General features: G+C 53.7%; 1 protein-coding gene across 2 annotated transcripts in view; it reads left to right on the forward strand.

The window, feature by feature from the left end:
• LOC105468793 (calpain 5) overlaps positions 1-22,130 on the forward strand; it is a 54,733-nt gene that overhangs the window by 1,860 nt on the left and 30,743 nt on the right. For both annotated transcript variants that reach the window (XM_011719153.3, XM_024788801.2), the window contains exon 2: positions 15,741-15,940. In XM_011719153.3, coding sequence (XP_011717455.2) covers positions 15,776-15,940 — 165 coding nt within the window. In that variant the 5' untranslated portion in view covers positions 15,741-15,775. The remainder of the gene's footprint in view (positions 1-15,740; positions 15,941-22,130) is intronic.

Genomic DNA, 22,130 nt, shown 5'->3' on the forward strand with positions numbered 1-22,130 from the left:
ACCACCATTGCGGGTGGGGCAGATTGGGAGTAAGTTGACAAGTGGACTATTGGATAGGGTGGTTGTGAGATGCCTGTGGGTTTTTGTGGGAGACATCTGGAACACTGCTCCCAGGCCAGCACTGTCTCTGCCTGCTTTCCTGGCAGGCTCTCAGATCAGCCCTGGAGTCCTGGTCCCCAAACAGGAGGCCTCTTGCACCCTCAGTAGGTACCCTCTCCTACCTGCAGGGCCTAAATCATGTGTCTGATCTTTCTCTTGGCTGAGACCATCTCTGTACCTTCCTACTTGCCTATGACCTTGAGGCGGAGAACTTCCCTTTTCTGTCTCAGTTTTCTCATGTGCGGAATGGGGATAAATGCTGCCTATTCACAGGGACTGGGGGATGATGAAGATGAACTTAGATCATGTCACTGAACGCATCTTTCTAAGTACGTGGTGTCTGGTAGCCATTATTACTAATAGCAGCTGGCAATCAGCATCACTTAGTTCCCTCCCTGGGGATGAGGGGCTGACTTTGGGAGAAGAAGGGTGGAAGGAAATAGGCCTCTCTTATTGAAGTGGAAGACTCTCTTGGATTTAGTGGGTGAGGGAGACTGCTTATGGGAGTGGTCTCTATCTGCCTGACCAAGTCCCCTGGCTTCTCCCAAAAGCTTCTAGCCCCTGAGGAGAGGCAATGGCTGAGCAGCTGGGAGCACCCTAGAGTGCAGCATGTGAAGGTTGAACAGAAAGCCCAGCAGCGGGCCCTCAGCTCCCCCAGCTGCAAAGAGCAGGATCTGCAACACCCCCCACCCCTCCCCAGCAGCCTTCTGGGCAGCTGGCAGCAGTCTCTCTGCCGCTGGGCTTTTCACCCACCCTGTCTCTGTCCCCATCTATTCAAGTGTTTTGAGTGCCTTCAGAGCCCCTCCCAGGCACCCCTTGAGTGCCTCAGAGAGCTCTTCTGCCTCTCCATCCCTGATCCCTGCTCAAAACTTTCCTGGGCTCGCCATGGTCCTGAGATTTGGGCTTCCTGCTGCACATCTCTGAGCCCTCCTCCGGGCTGGTGGAGATGCCCTGGGATTGCCTTGCTTCAGTGCAGGCAGAGCTGCTCACTTGCCTGTGGCCTCGGGCCTTGCCTTTCCCTGCTCACCCCAGGCAAAGGGGCCAGGTCCCTTTGCGGTTGGAATCTGGATGTCTTAGGAGGGCAGCCTCAGGCTTGGAAGGGGAAGCTGTGGACAATGTGTGCTTACCCGCAAGGGCCTGGGTTACTGCTCCCCATTCTGGTTGTTTGCACGTGTGCTTCCAGGGACCCGAGCTTTCCCAGGGATAGGGGTCTGGGTTGGCGACAGCTGAGGCTGCAGTGGCCTGTGGGTTTTTTGCTGTGGTTTTCTCCCACAGTGGCCATGCGGGAGAAGGGGGCTGGTGACCGGAGCACACCAAAGCCCATCCACTGGTCCCCAGCTGCCCTTCACTGTCAGGATGTGCCCCGGGGGATGGTGGACAGAAGGCTGGGAGCCCATTGGCTTGACCCACCTGCCTTGCCCGGCCAGCCCCTGCTCAGCCAGTGCCCCCTGCTGCTGTGTAACTTCTGCCAGTCGGAGTGAGGTGAGACCCAAGTGACGTGTTACTCACAGCAGGAACTAAGGAACTGGCGTGGGGTCGCTTTGTTGTACAGCGGAGCAACTCAAGGTGTAGGAACTTCATTCCCCTCATGGGCTTCTCCAGGCAGGAGAGGCGGCTGGGGCCCCATGACCTGTTCCCCGGCTCCCATTAGCTATTCTTCAGGAACAGCATCGTTCAAGAGCATATTCCTTTCCTATCGCTATTGTGACAAATTGCCACACTTGGTGACTGAAAGCAACACAGATTTATGCTCTTATAGTTTCGGAGGTGAGAAGTCCCCCATGAGTCTAATGGGGCTAAAATCCAGGCTGGCTTCTTCTGTGGGATCCTGGGGAGAGTCCGTTCCCCGTCTCTTCCAGCCTCGGGTGGCTGCTGGCGTTCCTTGTGGCAACATTGCTTCAGTCTCTGCTTCTGTCTCATTGCTCTTTCCTCCTCTGGGCAGATCCCTTCCACCTCCCTCTTGTAGGGACACTTGTGATTACATTCAGGGCCCACCCAGATAAACCAAGATCGTCTCCTTGTCTCAAAGTCCTTAATCACATCTGCAGAGTCTCCTGTGCCATACAAGGTGTCATTCACAGGTTCTAGGCATCCGGGTGGGAGTATCTTTGGGGCCATCATTCAGCCCACCCCAGGAGCTGACTGCAGCACCACTGTAGGTGCCATTCCCAGCTCCCGCCGCCACCCCAGTGCTCACCGAGGCTGGCTTCCCCAGTCACAGTCCTGTTACCCAGGAGGTCACTCACAATGTCTGTCTCCCCTCCAGCCTGGGAGCCTTGGAGGCTGGGCGCTGCTGTAGCCCTGGCCCCAGTGTCCAGCCTGAGCCCCTGGTAGCCAGAGTTCAGGGATGTTTGGAAGAAGGGCATCCCTGGCATGGCTGCATGGGTGGCCCTGGTGTCTGGACCCTGCCTGCATTTGACAGTGTGCTGGGCCTTTCAGGGTGGAGTGCAACTCATTTCAGACATTCACACAAGAAGCCCAGTGCTTTGCAGGGTCATTTGATGCTCACCATCACCCTACAAGGGGGTGGTCCCGCTTTACAGATGAGAATACCAAGGCCTATTACGGCCAAGTCCTGTCTGGTATATGGGGTCAGGTGAACAGGCTGGGCCAGTAGAGCAGAAAATACCTTTGTTTTACAGATGAAAATTCTGAAGCACAGAGAGGTTAATTGCTTTGCTCCTCGCTGGCCTCAGTCTCCCCATCTGAGGATGGGTATGTGGACAGGATGTTGCCCAGCCTGACATCTTGAGGCCCTGGTTCGCCCTCTGCCTGGGTATGGGGAGCAGGCGTTGGCATTCTAGGCTGCCATGGTTAGGAATAGGAAGTGACTTAGAGCAGTGCAGGGGGCCTGGAAGTGCTGCTCACCCAGAGACATGGTCCGCCGTTGCAGGAGGGGATAAGCCCCCTGGCGCCTCAGGAAGAACCCTAGCTAAACCCCAGAGCTCCGGCCTGCCTGCTGCGGACCTGCCCCTGTGTGGGTCTCCTTTCCATCCCCATGGCCAAGGCCACACCATGCTAGGCCCTGCTTCTCTCTCAGGGGCCTGTCTAGAGCCTGGCCTCCCTGCCTACATCCTGGGCCTCCTTTCCCGTTGACCTTCTCATACATCATCACACCCCATCTCATGTCTGAGTTCTTAGCCTGGCTTTCAGGGCCAGCCGCAACCCAGCTGTGGCAATATTTCTCTACTTCCTCTTCCCTCTCCCCTGCATTCTGTCCTCCAGACCTGCCTAAATGATTTCTTCCTCCAGAATAATATTTCCTCCCCTAAACCTTCCACCTCCTCCATCTCTTGAAATCACAATCCACCCTTTAAGATCCCGCTTTGATGCTACTTCCTCCGTGCAGCCGTCCCTGCCTGGTGTGAACGAATCGCTCCCTTTGAGAGCAGGTCTCGCTGCCTTGTACTGAGGTCTCTGCTTCTCGCCTTCACCAGGCCGACCTCTAGGGCAGATTCCCATCTGACTCCTCACTGCCGTTTGGTCAGGCACAGGGAAGGTGTGCGAGTAAAGTTGGAACGGGGGACACACCTGAACAGGACACCCAGGGCTGGAGAGTGGGTCACTGCCCGAGGGAGGGGTGGTGGGCAGGCTGAGCAGGACTTTGACATGGGACAGGTTCGTGCTTCTGCCCTGAATGTCCTCTTTCCCCTCAGAGCCTCTGTCTCCCATTTGTGTAATGAGAACAGCACAGCTCCTTTCTGAGGTTGTGCAGGAGCTTGTGCTGAGGAATGGCACACTTCAGTTTCCCAAAGTGGGAAATGGGCACTGTCTCCCCAGTCTTCACACCTTGAGTCTTGGAGACAGGTCTCGGGACTCGAGTCTAGGACTGCCTGTGCAGGAAGTGGAGAAAAGGGCTGTCCTGGTGAGAAACCCGCCAGACTGGAAAATAGTGTGTAGTGTTCCCCTCAATGGCGAGAGCCTGTGGCTGGAGAGGGCAGGGGCTTGCCTGGGCTCACACAGCACAGTGAGGCAGAGGTGGCTTCAGTGACCTGATCAAGTCCCATTTTGTTAGGTTGTCTCCCCTGTGGGGACTGAGCGAGCACACAGCCCCCACCCCACCCCGGGTGAGACAGAATGTCCTGCACAGGGACACCCAGCTGCATCTGCCGCTCTCAGTACTTTCTCTGCAGGACCTGGTGCTGGACTGGGAGCCCCGAGGTAGGGTGGCCACCGCACTGGGTTGCCTGGGACTATGGGTTTCCCGGATGCGGTTCTTTCAGTGTTCAAACTGTGGTGAGCTGCTCATCCGAGACTGGGCCTGGGGCTGCCCCCTGCCCAGCAGTTTCCACCTCCACAAGTGTGGCCAGGTCCTTGGCTTCTTCCTGTCCTGCCCAAGGCCTGCAGGAACCCCTGACCTGGAACACCCTTGCAGAAGCTCCTCTCCCGTGGCCACTTGCTTACAGATACTGTTTACAACAGTGGCTCCTGCTGTTCCTACACTCTCTCCTGCTCACAGCACCCTGGGCGGGAGCCCATTCCCAGATGAAGAACAGCTGCAGGGTCAGGCCTGTGACTCAGTCAGGATCACACAGAGCCAGGCCTGCAGCCAGCACAGCCTTCACATGCACTGCCGGGGGACATCATGGCTGCAGGACCAACCATTCCCCCAGGACCAGCTGGAGACCCCATGCCCCGTACACGCTTGACCCTGCCCACAAGGCCCTCTGTGTCTCCTAGCAGGGGAGCGGCCTGGTAGGATTTATGTTAGAAAGATCACTCAGCAGCCGGGTGGAGAATGGATTGGACACAGAAACGATAAGGGAAGAGGAGGGGAGAAGAAAGACAGGATTTCCCAGCCCTGGTGCCAGCTCGCCTGGTGGTGGCTGGAGTGACTCACTGGGCCTGGTTGCCTTGGCTCTGGCGCCAGAACCCAGGAGCCTGGAGCTTTGGGTGGCCCAGGGGCTGAGAGCCTGAGGTGGCGCTGAGCCTGGCTGTCCCTCCACAGCACATTCTCCCTCCCCACCCTGCCATCCATTCCTCAGCACACGGCACGTCAGAGAGACAGGGGCCTGGGAGGTCACAGTACACCCACGAAAGGACAAAGAGACACGCTTTAAGCATCTTATTAGGTGGTGACTTAGGGAGCAGATGGAGGATGGGGTATGGGATAGAAGGGGATAAATACATTAACAGAATCAAAACCACAAATAACCAGGCAGCCACCAAATGGAGTTTCTGCCCTTTCCAGTCCCCTCTGGCTTCTGGCCTTCCCTGCTATGGCTCGAGCCAGGGCACTTCCAGTCCTGGGTCACTGTATCAGCATTTGACCTTTAGTCTTGCCCCTGGCTCCCCTGTGCCTCAGTAAGTGCCAATGCCCCTCTGCCTGGCATCCCCAGCCCTGCAGAGCTGGTCCTGCCAACTCCCCCCCAGGCTCCACCCACCCAGTGCCCTCCCACCTTTTCCCTCTCCCTGTGCCGCATCCTGCCCTGCTATGCCCTTGCTGATTCTGGCCTATCCTTCGGGCCCTGCTCAGGCTCCATCTCAGAAGGCCACCACCATTTCCCCCAGCCCCTTCCTCATCAGCCAGCTCAGCGCCAGCCCAGATCGGGCATCAGGAAAGATGTGCAGGTTGGAATTGACTGTGTCCCCTGAATGATGAAGCCCCAGCTGTTCAGCCCTCCCCTGTTCATATGGCAAAGGGCAGTGGTGGGGGGTGTCTTCCCTTGAGAGGGGAGAAGAGGTTGAGGAAGGGAGGTAGGGGAAAGGGAGCTTTGATTGGCAGGGAATGGGTGAGGGCGTCACTGGCTCCTTCGGCCAGCACTGGGTGATACCCACTCTGCCAGGCCTGTGCTTTGCACTGGGCACCTGTGTGGGGTATGGGGCAGTGGGGCATAGGAGAAGGACCCCCAGTAGGCATTCCTGTGTTTTTCCTTCACCCCCACCACTGGCTGGCCACCAGGAAGAGTTGAGGCTCTCTCCCACTTGGCCCTGGAACCCAGCCCCTCCACGTCCACATGTGAGCCTGCCAGTCCAAGTCCTGTGGACGTTCTTATGGTGTATCTGGTCTAGTCTTGTCCTTTTCTAGTCCGTTTCCCATGTGGCAGCCAGATGGAGCTCCCCGAGACAGCCATGACCAAGTCCTTCCCCTTCTCAGCACCCTTCCACACTCCCCATCACCTTAGGATGAAGCCAGACTCCTGCACCTGGCATCCTGGGGCCTCTGGTGGGATCCTCTGCAGCCTCATCCATGATCCCTGCCCCACACCTCTTCCCTCCCCTTTTTTTCTGAGCACGATGCCACCTTCCTCAGGGCTGAAAACATCCCCCTAGGAATGGTCTCTGGCTGGCGTCTCCCCTTCTCAGGTGCAGAGGAAACCTTGCAGGTGTGTGCTTGGTTGGGGTGTGGGGGTGCCACACACCTGTAGGACCTTCTTGTGGACTGCCCCAAGTGTTGAGACACTCTGAGTATCAAGCCTGCAAGTATCCTGAGAGCTAGAGGAGGAGGCTGAGATCAGAGAAGTTGAGGCTCGCAGAAGGTCACACAGCCTGCGTGACAAAGTCTAGTGCTCGGACCCAGCCTGGGGCACTTTCCCACTCTGCCTCCCTTCCCCCTAGGTCAGCCCCCCTGGGTATGTGGTGTCCAGCTGGACAGGGCTACAGCTGTGAAGGGCCTTGATCTGCTGGGACCTGGGTCACCACATTCAGCCAGTCCTTTTGTTTACCTTTTTACTGAAGCGTATGTAACTGATCTACAGACAGGTGCGTAGGTCATAAGTATAGAGTTCAGTGTATTTGCACAGGGACCACACCCATGTAAACACCACCCAGATTAAGAAGTAGTTTTACCAGAACCCCAGAAGCTCTCTCACACCCCTTCCAGTCTCTACCCCCAAGATAGCCAAGTCCTGCTTTCTGTTCACTGTAGATGAATTATGCTGGCTTTGCTTGTCTAAAAAAAAAATGGATCTTTTTAACAGATAAAAATTGTTTATGTTTATCATGTACAATGTAATATTTTGAAATGCGTATACATTGTGGGATGGCTAAATCGAGTTAATTATCACACGCATTATCTCACATACTTTTTTGTCCTGAGAACACTCAAAATCTACTCTCGGCCAGGAGTGGTGGCTCACGCCTAGAATCCCAGCACTTTGGGAGGCCGAGGCAGGCAGATCAGGAGCTTGAGGAGGTCAGGAGCTTGAGACCAGCCTGGCCAACATGGTGAAACCCCATCTCTACTAAAACTACAAAAATTATCCGAGTCTGGTGGTAGGCACCTGTTATCCCAGCTGCTTGGGAGGCTGAGGCAGGTGAATCGCTTGAATCCGTTAGAGGGAGGTTGCAGTGAGCCAAGATTGCGCTACTGCACTCCAGCCTGGGCAACAGAATGAGACTCCAAAAAATGAAAAGTCTACTTCTAGCAATCTTCAAGAGTATAATCTATTGCTATTAACTATTGTCACCGTGTTGCAATCAATCTCTTGAACTTATAGATCTCTTGAACTTACTCCTCTTATCTAACTGAAATTTTGTGTCCTTTGACATCTCTGCAACCTCCCTCCCCACCCTCACCCCTCAGTCCCTGTTGACCACCCTTCTACTTTCTGCTTCTATGAGTTCAACTTTTAAAAACTTCCACATATGAGTAAGATCATGTGGGATTTGTCTTTCTGTGTCTGGCTTATTTCACTTAGCATATTATCTTCCAGGTTTATCTATGTAACAAGTGATGAGATTTCTTTCTTTTTATGGCTGAATTAGATTACATTGTATGTATATACCACATTTTCTTTACCCATTCATCCATTGATGGACTCTTAGGTTAATTCCATATCTTGGTTACTGTGAATAGTGCTGTAGTGAACATGGGAGTGCAGATATGTCTTCAACATACTGACTTCATTTCCTTTGGATTTATACCCAGTAGTGGGATTGCTGGATCATATGGTAGTTTTATTTTTAATTTTTTGAGAAACCTCTCTACTGTTTTCCATAATGGCTGTACTAATTTACATTCCCACCAACAGTGTACAAGGGTTTCCTTTTCTCCATATCCTCGCCCACACTTATCTTTTGTCTTTTTTATAAAAGATATATCTTTTGTAAAAAGATTTAAGTCAGGCACAGTGAGTGGCTCGTGCCTGTAACCCCAGCACTTTGGGAGGCCAAGGCAGGTGAATCACCTGAGGTCAGGAGTTCGAGACCAGCCTGGCCAACATGGTGAAACGCTGTCTCTACTAAAAATACAAAAATTAGCCAGGCATGGTGGCGCATGCCTGTAATCCCAGCTACTTGGGACGCTGAGCCAGGAGAATGGCTTGAACCTGGGAAGGAGAGGTTGCAGTGAGCCAAGATTGCGCCACTGCACTCCAGCCTGGGCGACAGAGCAAGACTCTATCAAAAAAAAAAAAGATTTAAAAAAAGTCTTCTTTATAAAAGACATATCTTTTGTCGTTTTTTTTGGTAAGATATCACACTTTTGTCTTTTTTATAAAAGCCAAAAGATGGGAGGTGGTATTTCACTGTGGTTTTGATTTTCATTTCCCTAATGATTAGTGATGTTGAGCTTTTTAATTTTTTTTTTTTTTTTGAGACGGAGTTTCACTCTTATTTCCCAGGCTGGAGTGCAGTGGTGTGATCTCAGCTCACTGCAACCTCCACCTCCTGGGTTCAAGCGATTCTCCTGCCTCAGCCTCCTGAGTAGCTGGGTGCCTGCCTGGCTAATTTTTTGTATTTTTAGTAGAGATGGGGTTTCGCCGTGTTGAGCAGGCTGGTCTTGAACTCCTGACCTTAGGTGATCCACCTGCCTCGGCCTCCCAAAGTGCTGGGATTACAGGCATGAGCCACTGCGCCCAGCCAATGTTGAGCATTTTTTTCATATGCCTATTGACCATTTGTATGTCTTCTTTAGAGAAATGTCTATTCAGATCATTTGCCCACTTTAAAATCAGATCATTAGGGTTTTTTGCTATTGAGTTGCTTGAATTTCTTATCTATTCTGGATATTGACTCTTGTCAGGTGCCTAGTTTGCAAACTTTTTTCCCATTCTGCAGGTTGTCTCTTCATTCTGTTGTTTTCTTTGTTGTGCAGAAACTTTTTTAGCTTTATGTAATCCCCTTTGTCTATTTTTGCTTTTGTTGTCTGTGCTTTTGGGGTCATATCTAAAATATCATTGCCCAGACCAATGTCATAACAGCTTTTCCCATGTTTTCTTCTAGTAGTTTCATAATTTCAGTTCTTATATTTAAGTCTTTAGTCCATTTGAGTCCATGTTTGCATACGATGAGAGATAGGGAAACTTTTATTCTTCTGCATGTGGATATCCAGTTTTCCCAACACCAATTATTGGAGAGACTGTCCTTTCCACTTTGTGTGTCCTTGGTACTTTTGTTGAAAATTAATTGACAAATTAAATGTGTGGACTCATTTCTGGGCTTTCTATTCTGTTCCATTGGTCTTTTGTCTGTTTTTGTGCCAGTACCATATGGTTTTGGTTACTATAGCTTTGTAGTGTATTTTGAAGTCAGTGGCGTGATGCCTCCAGCTTTGTTCTTTTTGTTTAAGATTGCTTTGGCTATTCAGGGTCTTTTGTGATTCTGTATGAATTTTAAGGATTGTTTTTTATTTCTGCAAAAAATGTCATTGGAATTTTGATAGGGGATTGCATTGAATCTGTAGATTGTTTTGGGTAGAATGGACATTTTACCAATACGAATTCTTATCTACATATACAGAATCTTTCCATTTATTTGTGTCTTCAATTTCTTTCATCAGTGTTTGATAATTTTCAGTGTACAAGTCTTTTACCTTCTTGGTTATATTTATTCCTAAGCATTTCTTTTTTCCATGGCAACTATTGTAAATTGGATTGTTTTCTTGACTCTTTTGGATAGTGTGTTGTTAGTATATAAAAATGCTACTGATTTCTGTGTATTCCTTCTATACCTATTTTGTTTGTCATGAAAGGATGCTGAATCTTGTCAAATGTGTTTTTTTAATTCAATGAGATGATCTTATGTTTTTTGCCCTTCGTTCTGTTAGTATTGTGTATCATGTTTATTGATTTGCATATATTGAACCATCCGTGCATCCTTGATATAAATCTTACTTGATCATGGTGAATGATCCTTTTAATGTGCTTTTGAATTATTTGCCTTATTATTATTATTATTATTATTTTTCCTAGAGATTGGGTCTTGCTATCCTCCTGAGGCTCTTGAGTAGCTGGGACTACAGGCATGCACCATCACACCCAGCTTGTTTGTTAGTATTTTGTTGAAGGTTTTGCATCTATGTTCATAAGGCATATTGGCCTGTAATTTTCTTTTCTTGTAGTGTCTTTATCTGGCTTTGGTAATGGGGTAATGCTGTCCCTGCTTTTCTATTTTACTTAAGTAGAATCATGTAATATTGCTTCTTTTGCTTAATATGCTTGTAAGATCCATCCATAGGGTTGTGTGCGACAACATTTTTCATTTTCATTATTGTTTACTATTCTATTATGAATATACAAGAACTTATTGATCCATTCCATTGTTAATGAACATTTAGCTTGTTTCTTATTTTCAGCTCTAACAAATACTACTGCAATAGACATTCTTGTACATGGTTTTTGCTGAATATGTGCATGCATTTCTATTGGACATATTCTTAGAATTACTAGATTACTAGATTATATGAACACATGATTATATTATTTCTTCAGGTTTTCTAGATGTAGTCAAATGGTTTTGCAAAGTGATTATACCAATTTATCCTCCTACCATCAATGCATAAGAGCTCTACATGGGACTGTGTGTGTGTGTGTCTGCATGTGTTTCACTTTAGTCATTCTACTGGGGGCATAGTGGTATCTTATTGTGGTTTTAATTTGCATTTCCTTAATGATTAGTGACGTGGAGCACTTTTTCTTCCCTTTTTAGGCCATTTGGGTATACTGTTTTTCTCATGTTCTTTCCTAAAAGCATTATTGTTTTACCTTTCAGTTAGATTTGAAATCTATCTGGAATAAGTTTTGTATACGGTTTGAGGTAGGGGTAAGACGACTATTTTTCCTTATGGATAGCCAATTGACCCACCATTTATTGAAAAGATAAATCCTTTCCCCAGTGCATTGTGGCAGCTCTTTTGTCATATATCAGGTGTCCTTATACTTGTGGCTTATTTTTGAACTCTATATTCTGTTCCATTGGTCTGTGAGACAGTACCCTGTGAGCTTTGTGATCAGCCTTGTTACTTAGTGTAAGTCCTCCGGCTTGTTCTCTTCAAATGGCTCTGCTTATTCTGGGCCCTTTGTGGCTTTGAGGCCCATGGTGGCTTTGAGGCCCTCTTGCTTCTGGGCTTGGGTTCAGCTGTATCCTTGGTTCTTATCATACCCCTGGGGCTGATGCTGGCTCCATGACCCCGTCTCTCAGAGGCTCAGAGGGGTAAGTGACTTGCCCCTCCACACAGCTCTGGAGCCTGGCCTTGGCTTCTGCCTCAAGGACAAATTCCTTGGTGTTCCCGTCTACAAAATGGCTTAAGTGGTCCAGGGAAGGCTCACGGGTATCAGGCCACTGGAAGATGAGGCCTTATTCTATCCTGTACACAGCCAGGCTGTCCCTGCCACCTCCAGCAGGTCCAGGGAACAGCAGACTAGGCCACACAGCCTCCTGGAAGAGGAGTACCAACCATGTCCCAGGTGAGGACAGACTGAGCTTCCCTAAGGCAGGCCTAGGAACAGATGCCACTTTCTTTCTGTCGTCTGTCACCTTAGAGGCTGGAACCCAGTGGGGCTCAGAGGAGCCTTGCTGATTGACAGCTCAGAGGGGTTCCCACCTTGCCCAAGGACACACGGTAGCTAAATGATGCAGCTGGGATGCAAACTCAGATCTGACTGACCTGCCAGAAGTCTGGGTTCCTGAAGCTCCCTAGTGAGCACCCCCAGCCCCCTCATTCTGATCCAACTCCAAACTTCCACTCTTGGTCCACAGAGGCCTCGCTGTACAGGCTGGGTCTGACTCACCGCTGCCCTGGCCACAGGAGGAGGAGGGCTGATACCAGTGAGCCTTCCCTGGAGATGATGACCAGCTAAGCCATTTTGTAGATGGGAACATCAAGGAACTTGTCCAGAGTCTGCAGCCTCTTATGCAGGTCTCAAGCCTCCAGACTTCATTTCCTAGGCTTCCCAAAGCAGGGCCCAGGTTAGCACTGTGCTCCTTTTAGGGGGTGCCCTGATGTGGTAAGAAAGATGTCTTTCGTACCTCTGAGCCTTCGCGTGAGCTGTTTCCTTTGCCGGGAATGGCCTTTCTCTCCTGCCTCTGTGGCCGGGCTTGTGTGGAGGCTTCCCTGCTTTCCTCTTGCTGAATGAGACATACTTCATTTGGCCTTGTGTCTGTTGGCCACACTAGACCAACTCAGACAGGAACCCCAAGTTGTGGTAGCCCCCCCATGCCTGGCAGGGGTCTGGACACATCGTGGGTGAAGCCCAGATGTCGACTGCCTGAGATTGTCAGTCCTCAGGGCACAGAGCATGAAAGGATACAGAGTGCCGCTCTGCATGGTGGGGTATTATTTGCTCCTCACAGTGGCCCAGAGGCCCTGGCACATTGTCTCTTCCAGACAAGGAGCATGCAGACCAGTGAGGTGATGCGGCCTGCTCAGGGCAGCGGGGGCCCGGGCCGAGTCTCAGGTGCTGGAGAAGGGCCGGGCTGCAGCAGAATGTGCTAGGGCTACAGCCTAGATAGTGGGGGTGTGGGCACTGGCTGGCACCCAGCTATCAGGGAGGGGAGGAGAGGAGAGCCAGGCCTGCGCCAGGGTGAAGGGGTGGGCCCTGCTGCAGCAGACCTGAGTGCTGGCGGCTGTGATGTGGAAAGCTGATTCCCCTTGGGAGCCTCTGCCACTCTCTGAGCCTTTTTCTCTTCTTGAAGGAATTCCACCTGTACTCATGTTTATTGGTTCATGCAACACAGCTACTCAGTCCCTGAAGCCCGGCATTGGACCCTGGGATAGAGAGAGGAGCTGGACATGGCCCCTGCCCTGGAGGGATATGGGGTAGGCTGGGGAGGCAGAGAAGTCATGTGTAGATGGGGTACAGTGTTAATGGGTGCTGTCCCAGGGGCACAGGATGGCAGAGGAACACTGTGTGCAGAGGCCCTGAGGAAACAGTTTTGTGGGAGCTGCGAGGAGCTCCGAGCCCTGGAGCTTCAGCCCAGGGTGGAGAATGGTGGGGATGAGACTGGCAGGAGGAGGGAAGAGGGCAGGCGCACAGGGGAGCTGGGAAGCTCAGGTGGTCCTGCTTGGCCCAAACAGCTGAAAACACCAGGGAGACAGGAAGTGCTGCGGGCCTAAGCTCAGGCTCAGAAAGAAAAGGCCTGGGTGGAGCAGCTTGCCTGCCTCGTGGTCTGTCTGTGGCCTTCAGTGCTCTACCTGGAGCTAGCAGAGGACAGCTGACCCTGTTGGGGTGTTGGCCCCATAGATACACTGGGAGGTGACCTTGGGGCAGATGGAGAGTATAGAGGGCAGTCTGTGCAAGGGCTGGGGCCAGAAGAACCTCACATAAGTAGGCCAAGGTCAGCCTGGCAGGCGGGTGAGGCTGGAGGAATGGGGCAATGGTATCAGACCCTCAGCCAGCCAGGCCTGGCCCTGTGCAGCCCTTGGCCTAGCTGAGCTCTCCCTTTGTGGCCTCTCCCTCCCTTCCGTCATCCCCAGGAGTGGACCCTCCCAACAGTGTTGGCCCCTTCCTGGCCTGGAGAACACCCAGACCCTCTTTCTCTACCGGCCTGGCTGTGTGACCTGGGTGAGCTTGCTGCCCATCTCTGGGCCCTCTAGGCTCAGAAACACTGGAATTGCAAGAGCTGATTTCTGGGTTCCTGCTTTCAGCTTCTCTGATCTAATTCTTTTAGCTTAAATTGCTTCCCGAGCTGACCCTGCCGGAAACCCGTGGTGCTAATGATGCTCCTTGGTGACTGTGCCAGAAGCCTGAAGCCCGGGAGCTGGCTCTGTGGGCTCCTCTCTCTCCCTTAGGCCTCCAAGGCAGGGAGAATGGGTGGGAGGGGGCAGGGCTGCTGGCCTCCCTGGGCAGAGGGGCAGCCAGAGAAGTTAAGTGGTTGGCCTGAGGTCACAAGCTGCCCCAGTACGGATGTGGGGGCAGAAGGTGAAATGGCTTCAGGTGCAGAGCAGGGGACAACTGCTGTCAGCTCCCTTGGCAGGTGGGGGGGACAATGGCCCCCCTTCCTCCCTGCTGTCCATCCGTGCCCGTGCTCACTACCCGAACTCGCCTCTTTCCCTTCCTGTCTCTCCCTTCCCTATTTCCCTCCACGTGAGGCCCCAGTGAGGCCCCAGCTCAGCCACGGTGTGTGGGGAGACCCTGAGTGAGAGCGGTAGGGTCACACAGCCAAGGCGGTGGTACTGAAGTCGGAGGATCTGGGTCCCTGTCCAGACACCAGGTTTCCGGGGGAGCTTGGGCAGGTCGCCTCACCTCACTGAGCCTCAGTTGTATTTTGTGAAAGCTGGCAGCCGTGTGCCCACTGGCACTGTTGGCAGGCAGTACACACGCACATCTGGCCAGGGAAAAGGGGCGTCTCTTGGGACCACCGGGTGTCTCGGCCCCTGCCGCCTCACTCCTCTTCCTACTGGCGTGCTCGGCAGGCTCCTCAGCCTTCAGTTAATGGGTTCGCTCCTTCCAGGAGGTGCAGCAGCGCTGCGTAGTTCCCATCACTGAGCCGAGAAAACGGCCCAGAGAGTTCACATGACCTGTCCGGCGTCACCCAGCAGGAGGGCGGTGCCGCTGGGGCTGGCACTCACTCGGTCTTGCTCTCAGATGTCGCTCCCACAGCCAGCCTACCTTGCCCTGGTTTCTGTCAGGGCTGGGCTGGAAATTGTGGCCTTTACCCCCAAAGGGTTGCACTGTTACCCTGGGCAGGCCCCAGGAAGAGGAGACCGGGCGCTGTGGGGCTGCACCGCAGCCCAGATGGAGTTTGAGGGATGGGGTGGGGGGGTCATAAATGGGGTGGTCACTCAGGCGCTTGGCTGTCTGAGCATCTCTCGGCGCACCTGATATGCAGGCCCTGCCAGCCACTGTTCCTTGCCCTGCCCTGCCCTGCCCTGCCCTCTACCCACACCAGGGCCCCTGGGGAATGGAGGGAGGGTTAAGGAGCCATGGGCCTGCTCTCTACGGAATTGGAGGCATCTATTCCGAGGTGCTGTGAGGAAGGCAGCATGGTGCGGGGAGGACCGAGAGAATGAATGAATGATGCCAAGAGGGGTACCTGGGGCAAGGTTTTCCCACACCAGACAGAAATGTGCCACTCTCTAGAGGAGGGGAGGGAAACCCGGAGGCACACGCTGCTTTCCTGTGGGAGGCACAGGAGCTGCCAGGGCTGGCCACTGGTCTGATTCTGTCTGAGGAGGTATACGGAAGGTTGGTCAAAGGAATGCAGCGAGTTGGGTGCGGTCTGGGCCAGGCCTGAGTTCTGAGTGGCCTGCGGGCCTGGTACCGCCTCTGAGCTTCAGAAACGAGAAAATCCAGTCTGTGAAGGCAGGCTGGTCAGTGCCTGTCCCGCTCTGCCGTATACCAGCTGTGTGACCTTTGATAGGCTCCACGCCTCTCTGAGCCTTCCTTGCCTGTACCATGGGGCTGATGATGTCCACTTCACAGGGCACAGCAGGGACCCAGGGACTCCACGAGTGACGGTCTTCTTGCCCTCCTGTCCAGGTGTTCCCCCTTCCCTCCCTGAGGCAGCAACCACCATGTTCTCGTGCGTGAAGCCCTATGAGGACCAGAACTACTCGGCCCTGAGGCGGGACTGCCTGCGCAGGAAGGTGCTCTTCGAGGACCCCCTCTTCCCTGCCACTGATGACTCGCTCTACTATAAGGGCACGCCAGGGCCCACTGTCAGGTGGAAGCGGCCCAAGGTCAGTGTCTGGTCCCAGCTGGAGCTGGGTGAGCAGGCCTAGGCCCACCCACACGGCTGGGTCTGCAGGGACATTGGAGTGGCGGGAGGAGGCATCCTTAGCCCCAGGCTGTTGAGAAAGTGAGGGTGCTGAAACGGTGAAATTTGATCTGGATGGGGAGCTCGGAGAATGGGCTGTAATCCTGTGCCCACCACTGGACTGGTTGAGGCCCAGCCAGGCCTTCATCCCTCTCAGGGCCTCCGCTTCCTCACAGGAAAAACTGGGCAGTAACCTCAGCCCCACTGAGGGTCATTTTTGGAATAAAAATGGGGTGATGTGGATATGACCGTTTTTAGTAAAATGTAGACTGACATCCAAATGTAAGGAATTTGCTTTCCTGATTGTTATCATCATGATTTTGAAATAGTCATTTGTGGTAGAAATGGAAAGTATTTATTATGATGATTAATCAATAATAATAATAATAGTAAAAAAAATAGTAGTACCTACCTCATAGGGTGGTTGTGAGAATTAAAAGAGGTAATGCATGCCAGATTCCACACACAGCCTGGCAGCCAGTACGGGACCATGGCTATTGATAATGATGAACAGGTGGCATCTCTCCGACCGCTTCTCTTGGTCCCTGAGGCTAGAGTGTGTTACACAGAAATGTTTGGCCTTGTGGTGTGATTTCATCCCCATGAACCCCGATTCCTGGATGTGAGGGTGGGCTGGGGAGGGGTTCGCTGCTTGTCTGTGGGTCCTGCAGAGTGGGGTCCCTGGTGGCCTGGATGGAGGGGAAGCGGCTGGAGGTTACTGCACAGGCCCCTCCTTGGCCTCCAGGGCTGTGCTGGTGACACTGTGAGGGCCATCCCCTCACAGTGCAGGAGACTGTGCTGTCTCAAGGATGCTCAGGGCCGGAGGAGGCTGTGACTCCCGCAGCCCAGTAATCAGAGGAGGCGTCTTGGAGGTGAAGGGTGATGAGGCTTTTGCCCGAAGGGCCGGGTGGGAAAAGGCAGAGGGAATAGAAACTCACAGGTCAGAGCCCCTCAGGCTCCTGTGGGCCGGCGGAGGGCCGTGCCCGGGATGGCAGATCTGGGGCCAAGATGCTCAACCTTGCTCTGTGGGTAGGGAGGTCCCTCTGAGGCAAAGGCTTTCAGCAGCCTGTGATAGGGTCAGATTTGCATTTTCCAAAGTTCCCTGTGATCCCCTGGGCTTTTTGGGAAAATGAAATGTAGTTTTCTAGTTTCCCTCCCAGGCTATGATCTCGAGTCCCTTCTGACTGAAAATACCCTGTAGATGTCCTTGGACTGGGACTCTTGAGAGGCAGAGAAACTGAGGCCAAGAGAGGAAGGTGCATGTCCTAGATCGCCCATGAGCTGCTAGCAGGGGTAGGTGAGGACCCAGGAGCCTTGCCTCCCTGCGTCCCACCTTCCTGACACCAGATAAAGGGCCCCTGGTGCCCTTGACCTCAGTCCCAAGAGCTGTAACAGACCCCCTGGCCCTGTACTGACTCTCTGGAAGGCCCAGGAGCCTCCTGGCCTGGCCACAAGAGTTCTGCCTCTCGGGCCCCCTCTCCCACACACGCCTTCCTCTCTTCCTTTGTCAAGTAGGTGGAGAGGGAGCTGGCCTCAAAGGGCCTTTGTGAGGCCTTGGCTGTGGCGGGGAGGGCTGGGCACTCGAGGTCTTCACCCTCCTCCCACTCCATCGCCTGGCTGCCCCCATCCTGACTCCCTCCTGCCCTCTGGCCATTGCCCAGATGGACTGGAAAGAGGCTGGTGAGGCCTGGCGGGAGCAGGCTGGGCCTGCCTCGGTGAAAGGAGGAGACGCCAGGTTGGCCCACTTGGTACTCTCCCGCTGCATGAACCAGGGGAGTCAGCTGCCCTTTCTGAGCCCCTTTCCTTGCGGGTTCAGGAGCCCTGCCACACCTCCTCCTCTCATTGCCTTCCTTGCTGGCTCACTCGGTGTCCTGCCCTTTCCAGACACGCAGAGCTGCCCTTTCCAAACACGCAGAGCTGCCCTGTCCTGGATGTGGGGGCAGGTGGCAGAGAACATATGGTGGCTGGTGTTCAGAGAGCTGTGTGAGTGGAGCCCATGGGGCAGCATCGATAGGGACTCAGACCAGGCTGGGGTGGATGGTCCGTGGCACTGCCTGGATTTCCTAAACCGTGTGTGCAGGCACTGCCTACTGGCTGGCAACAGGCCTGCGGGACAGGCAGCCCCTGTCCCACTAATGGGATGGGAGGTTTGTGGAGCAGGAAGTCAAGCAGTCTTGGCTCAGCAAGAGGCAGGCCCAGCCCAGTGGGTTATTAGTAACACCCAGCTGCTCACCAGTGAGAGGGAACTTTGGCCTCAGGCAGCCTTGTTTTGATGAAGTCTTACCTGTGACCGCCTGTTTACAAATGGGAAGCGGTGCTGCATGCATGCCCATCCATCCCCTCCAGCTTCTTCTCTGAGTTGGTCCTTTTTTTCCAGATGGAGCCTCGCTCTGTCGCCCAGGCTGGAGTGCAGTGGCGCGGTCTCGGCTCACTGCAAGCTCCGCCTCCCGGGTTCACACCATTCTCCTGGCTCAGCCTCCCGAGTAGCTGGGACTACAGGTGCCCGCCACTATGCCCAGCTAATTTTTTGTATTTTTATTAGAGACGGGGTTTCACCATGTTAGCCAGGATGGTCTCGATCTCCTGACCTTTTGGTCCATCCGCCTTGGCCTCCCAAAGTGCTGGGATTACAGGCATGAGCCACTGCACCCGGCTGAGTTGGTCCTTATAGTGGCTGCTCTGTTCTTGGAGGATGTCCTCAACCAGGCTCCCAGCCTCCCTGCCTCTCAAATGGAATGCCGAGGCTAGTTTTTGAGCCAGAATGAACTTGACTCCAGCCTTGGCCCTACCTCACTAGAAGTGTGACCTTGAACAAGTCACTCCTACTTGGGCCTCAGTTTCCTCATCTGTAATTGGGGAAGGATAATTCTTGCTGGTCACAGTTTCTGGAAACTGAAATGACTTGAGGTATTTGTGGTGTCATACACATGGGAGACAGGTGACAAACTGGTTCCCCTCTCTTGCTCGTCTTATCCTTGGCAACCCTGTGTTGGAGACCTAGAACCACCCTGGCTGGGACATCCCATCTCCTATTGACTCTGCAGGTGGGACCAGGCCTTGTCCTCTTGGGTGCTGACCTGGGCACTTGCCTTGAACCCACACCCTTTGCCCACAGGCTCGCTATGTTTTTGTTCTTTCCAGTACAGTGGTCATTCACCGGCCCCTCACAGGCCTGGCTGAGGAGATGCGTGGAGAATGGGGACTGTCCCCAGGCCTGGGAGCTCAGGGTGTCCTTTCTCCTCGCTCAGGGCTAGGGCCCTGGTAGGCGGCCTCCTGTCACCACTGTGGGGGCAGCATCCCCTCATCCAGTGCGCTGTCTCTCCCACATCTGGGTATGAGCCTGGAGGGCCTTTGGTGGAACGCAGAGGGGACAAGGGGTGGGGGTCCAATGAACAGACACCAGTTTGGAACCTCCAGAATTCCCCCGGGGCAGTCTCGGGGGCCCCAGCCCCAGCCCAGTCCCTGGGATCTTATCCATCAAGCCATTTCCTGGAGATGGCCCTACTCCTGGGCTCCCTGAACATAAGGCCTTTTCATGCCACAGAACAGGCAGTTTGCAGCAAGGCCTGGCAGCGCGGGGAGGTGGGGGCAACGGCCCAGGAATGACCCCCTTCTGGGCATGTGCTCAGAGATGGGGTTCAGTGGGGTCAGAGAGAGCTTTCAGAGGCCTTGAAGGGTGGGGACCGCCATGGAGGAGAAGGAGATAGGGCTGGGGGAGGGCAAGTCTTCTGCAGAGGGGATGGGCCGTAGGCTACAGCTCCTTTTCCAGTTCCAGATGGAAGTCCCGGACCTGTTTCCCACTGTCTAGTTCATTCCTTCTGTGATCCTAGATTCCAGGAGGGAGGTGACTGGGGTGAAGCTGGATGGACAAAGAGTGGGGGAGGAGGACAGACGTGGAGGGAGCCTCTGCAGGTACAGCTCAGGTGCCATGGATCCAGTCTGCTGCCTTGCCTTGCCTTGTACACCAGGACTAGAAACCGGAATTTCTTGTTGTGCCACGAAGGGAGAAGGGAAGTGGGCTGGGCTGTGGCCTGTCAGGTGAAGCTGGTCTAACTGGCTGGGAGGGGCTGAGCAGGGGAGCGGTGACTGCAGGTGCAGAAGGCTGTCCTAGAGCTGTGTTGACTGGAGAAATGGTCAACCTCCAGCCCTCAGGGGCAGCCCCGTACAGCCCAATCCTGTGCACCACTTTGTCCCCCCTCCCTCCCAGGGACCTGTCCGCAGCCCCAGTGGAACCTGCCAAGCTTTGCTAAACCTGGAAGTTGGCAAAATCAGGCCTGGGCCCTGCTTAGGAGCTCACAGGCTGGTGGTGGGGACCCTAAGGAAACCCAGCAAGTATGCACAGGGATGGAAGGGAGCACAGTTGGTTGGGCACCTGAGGACCGCTTTGGAGGCAGCATCTGCCTCAGGACACTTTGGGTCTCCATTTCCCTCCTGAACCTTCCTGCTTACCAGCACTCTCCATGCCTGCTCTGCCAGCATCACTGCCTCCAGGCAGCTTCCTCTGATTTATCTCTGGCTCCTGTTGTCACAGCCCTGCTCACATGGAGGTTCAGGGCCTGGCTCCTTCTCAAGGTTCCTGCCTGTGGGCAGAGACCTTCCCTCACTTACTCTATGACCTATGTCCAGCCAGTGGCCCAGGAAAAGCGGAAGGACAAACACTGGACTTGAGAAGCCTGGCCCCATGGTGGCAGGGGTGAGGGCCTGGGCATCCCCAACCCCTTGGTCTCATTGCTATCTAGTGAGATACCCCCTAATCTGGGTTAGGACAGGTGCAGGGAGACAGGTGAAGGAAGGATGGCTTTGTCACCCATAAAACCTAGCCCACCTGAGACCAGCCTGGACAACATGGTGAAACCCTGTCTCTACTAAAAATAGAAAAATTAGCTGGGTGTGGTGGCAGGCGCCTATAGCCCCAGCTACTCTAGAGGCTGAGGCAGGAGAATTGTTTGAACCCAGGAGGCGGAGGTTGCAGTGAGCCAAGATCGCGCCACTGCACTCCAGCCTGGGCGACAGGGCGAGACTCCATCTAAAAAACAAACAAACAAACAAACAAACCTAGTCCACCTGGAGACTGCAGCCAGACCGCCTGAATTTGAATCTCAGTTCACCTTTTCTTGTGTGGCCCTGAGCAAGTGACTTAATCTTTCTGTGCCTTGGTTTCCTCATCCATAAAAAGGGGATGCCAACTGTGCCCACTCACAGGGTTGTTTTGCACAGTGCCTGCCACATAGCAGGTGCCCAGTCATAATGAGATATTTCTACTATTGTTCCTTTACAGGTGCCCCAAGGTGGCCCCTGGATTCCAGAGCAGACTCCAGGTGCCACCAACCTCAGGTGGCTTCTCTTGGTGAGAGCTGGTGACCCTGAGCCTCTCCTGGCAGTGGGAACATGCCTGGCTGCCTTCTGCTCTGTCTGGCTGCACAATTGCCCCCAGGTCCCTGCTCTTCCACAGCAAGTCAGGGTGATGGAATCTGGGAATCGCGACTCCCGAGCTCCGTCTGTCTCTCAAGGACTGGAGAAGTGTCTGGGGCCAGAGCCCTGTTCTGGGGCCCAGATCTGGTTGGATCTGCACCTCAGGTCTGCCCCAGCTATGGTGCTCAGTGTGGGGAGACCGTGGTTGGGAGCCCAGCAGACCTAGGGCGTCCCATCGGATTGGCCCACTTACTTGCCTTGTTATCTTGGACATCACTGCCCTGTCCTGGGCTCACCCTCCTCCTCTGTGGGATGGGGCAGTCGTGTGTCTGTCTTAGGACACTGGCTGGGAGGATCTGAAGTGGAGGGACACCTGAGTCACTTCCTGCCATAGACCCTGCTGATGGCAGGTGGTAGCTGTTTCTCTTCCCAGGGATGTGGCTGGGGTCCTCCGTATATGGAAGCCCCTCTCCCTTCCCCGTCTTGCCTGCCCTCCTGGCCTCAGGGAACAGAAGCTAAGTCATAGCTCCCTCTGGCTCAGAGGATGGGCTGGTTGTGGGGTGTGGGCCAGGGCTGGGAGGGAAGATAAGAGGGCAGCGGGGAGGGGAGGCGAGTCCCTTCTTCCTGCCTGTGCTTCCTGAGGGGGTGCCCTTGGGAATGGATGAGAGCAGGTGGCCTCACTGGGTTTCCTAGACCTGTGC

This window comes from Macaca nemestrina, chromosome 12 (genome assembly GCF_043159975.1).
Source record: "Macaca nemestrina isolate mMacNem1 chromosome 12, mMacNem.hap1, whole genome shotgun sequence".
In the NCBI taxonomy this organism is placed as follows: domain Eukaryota; kingdom Metazoa; phylum Chordata; class Mammalia; order Primates; family Cercopithecidae; genus Macaca; species Macaca nemestrina.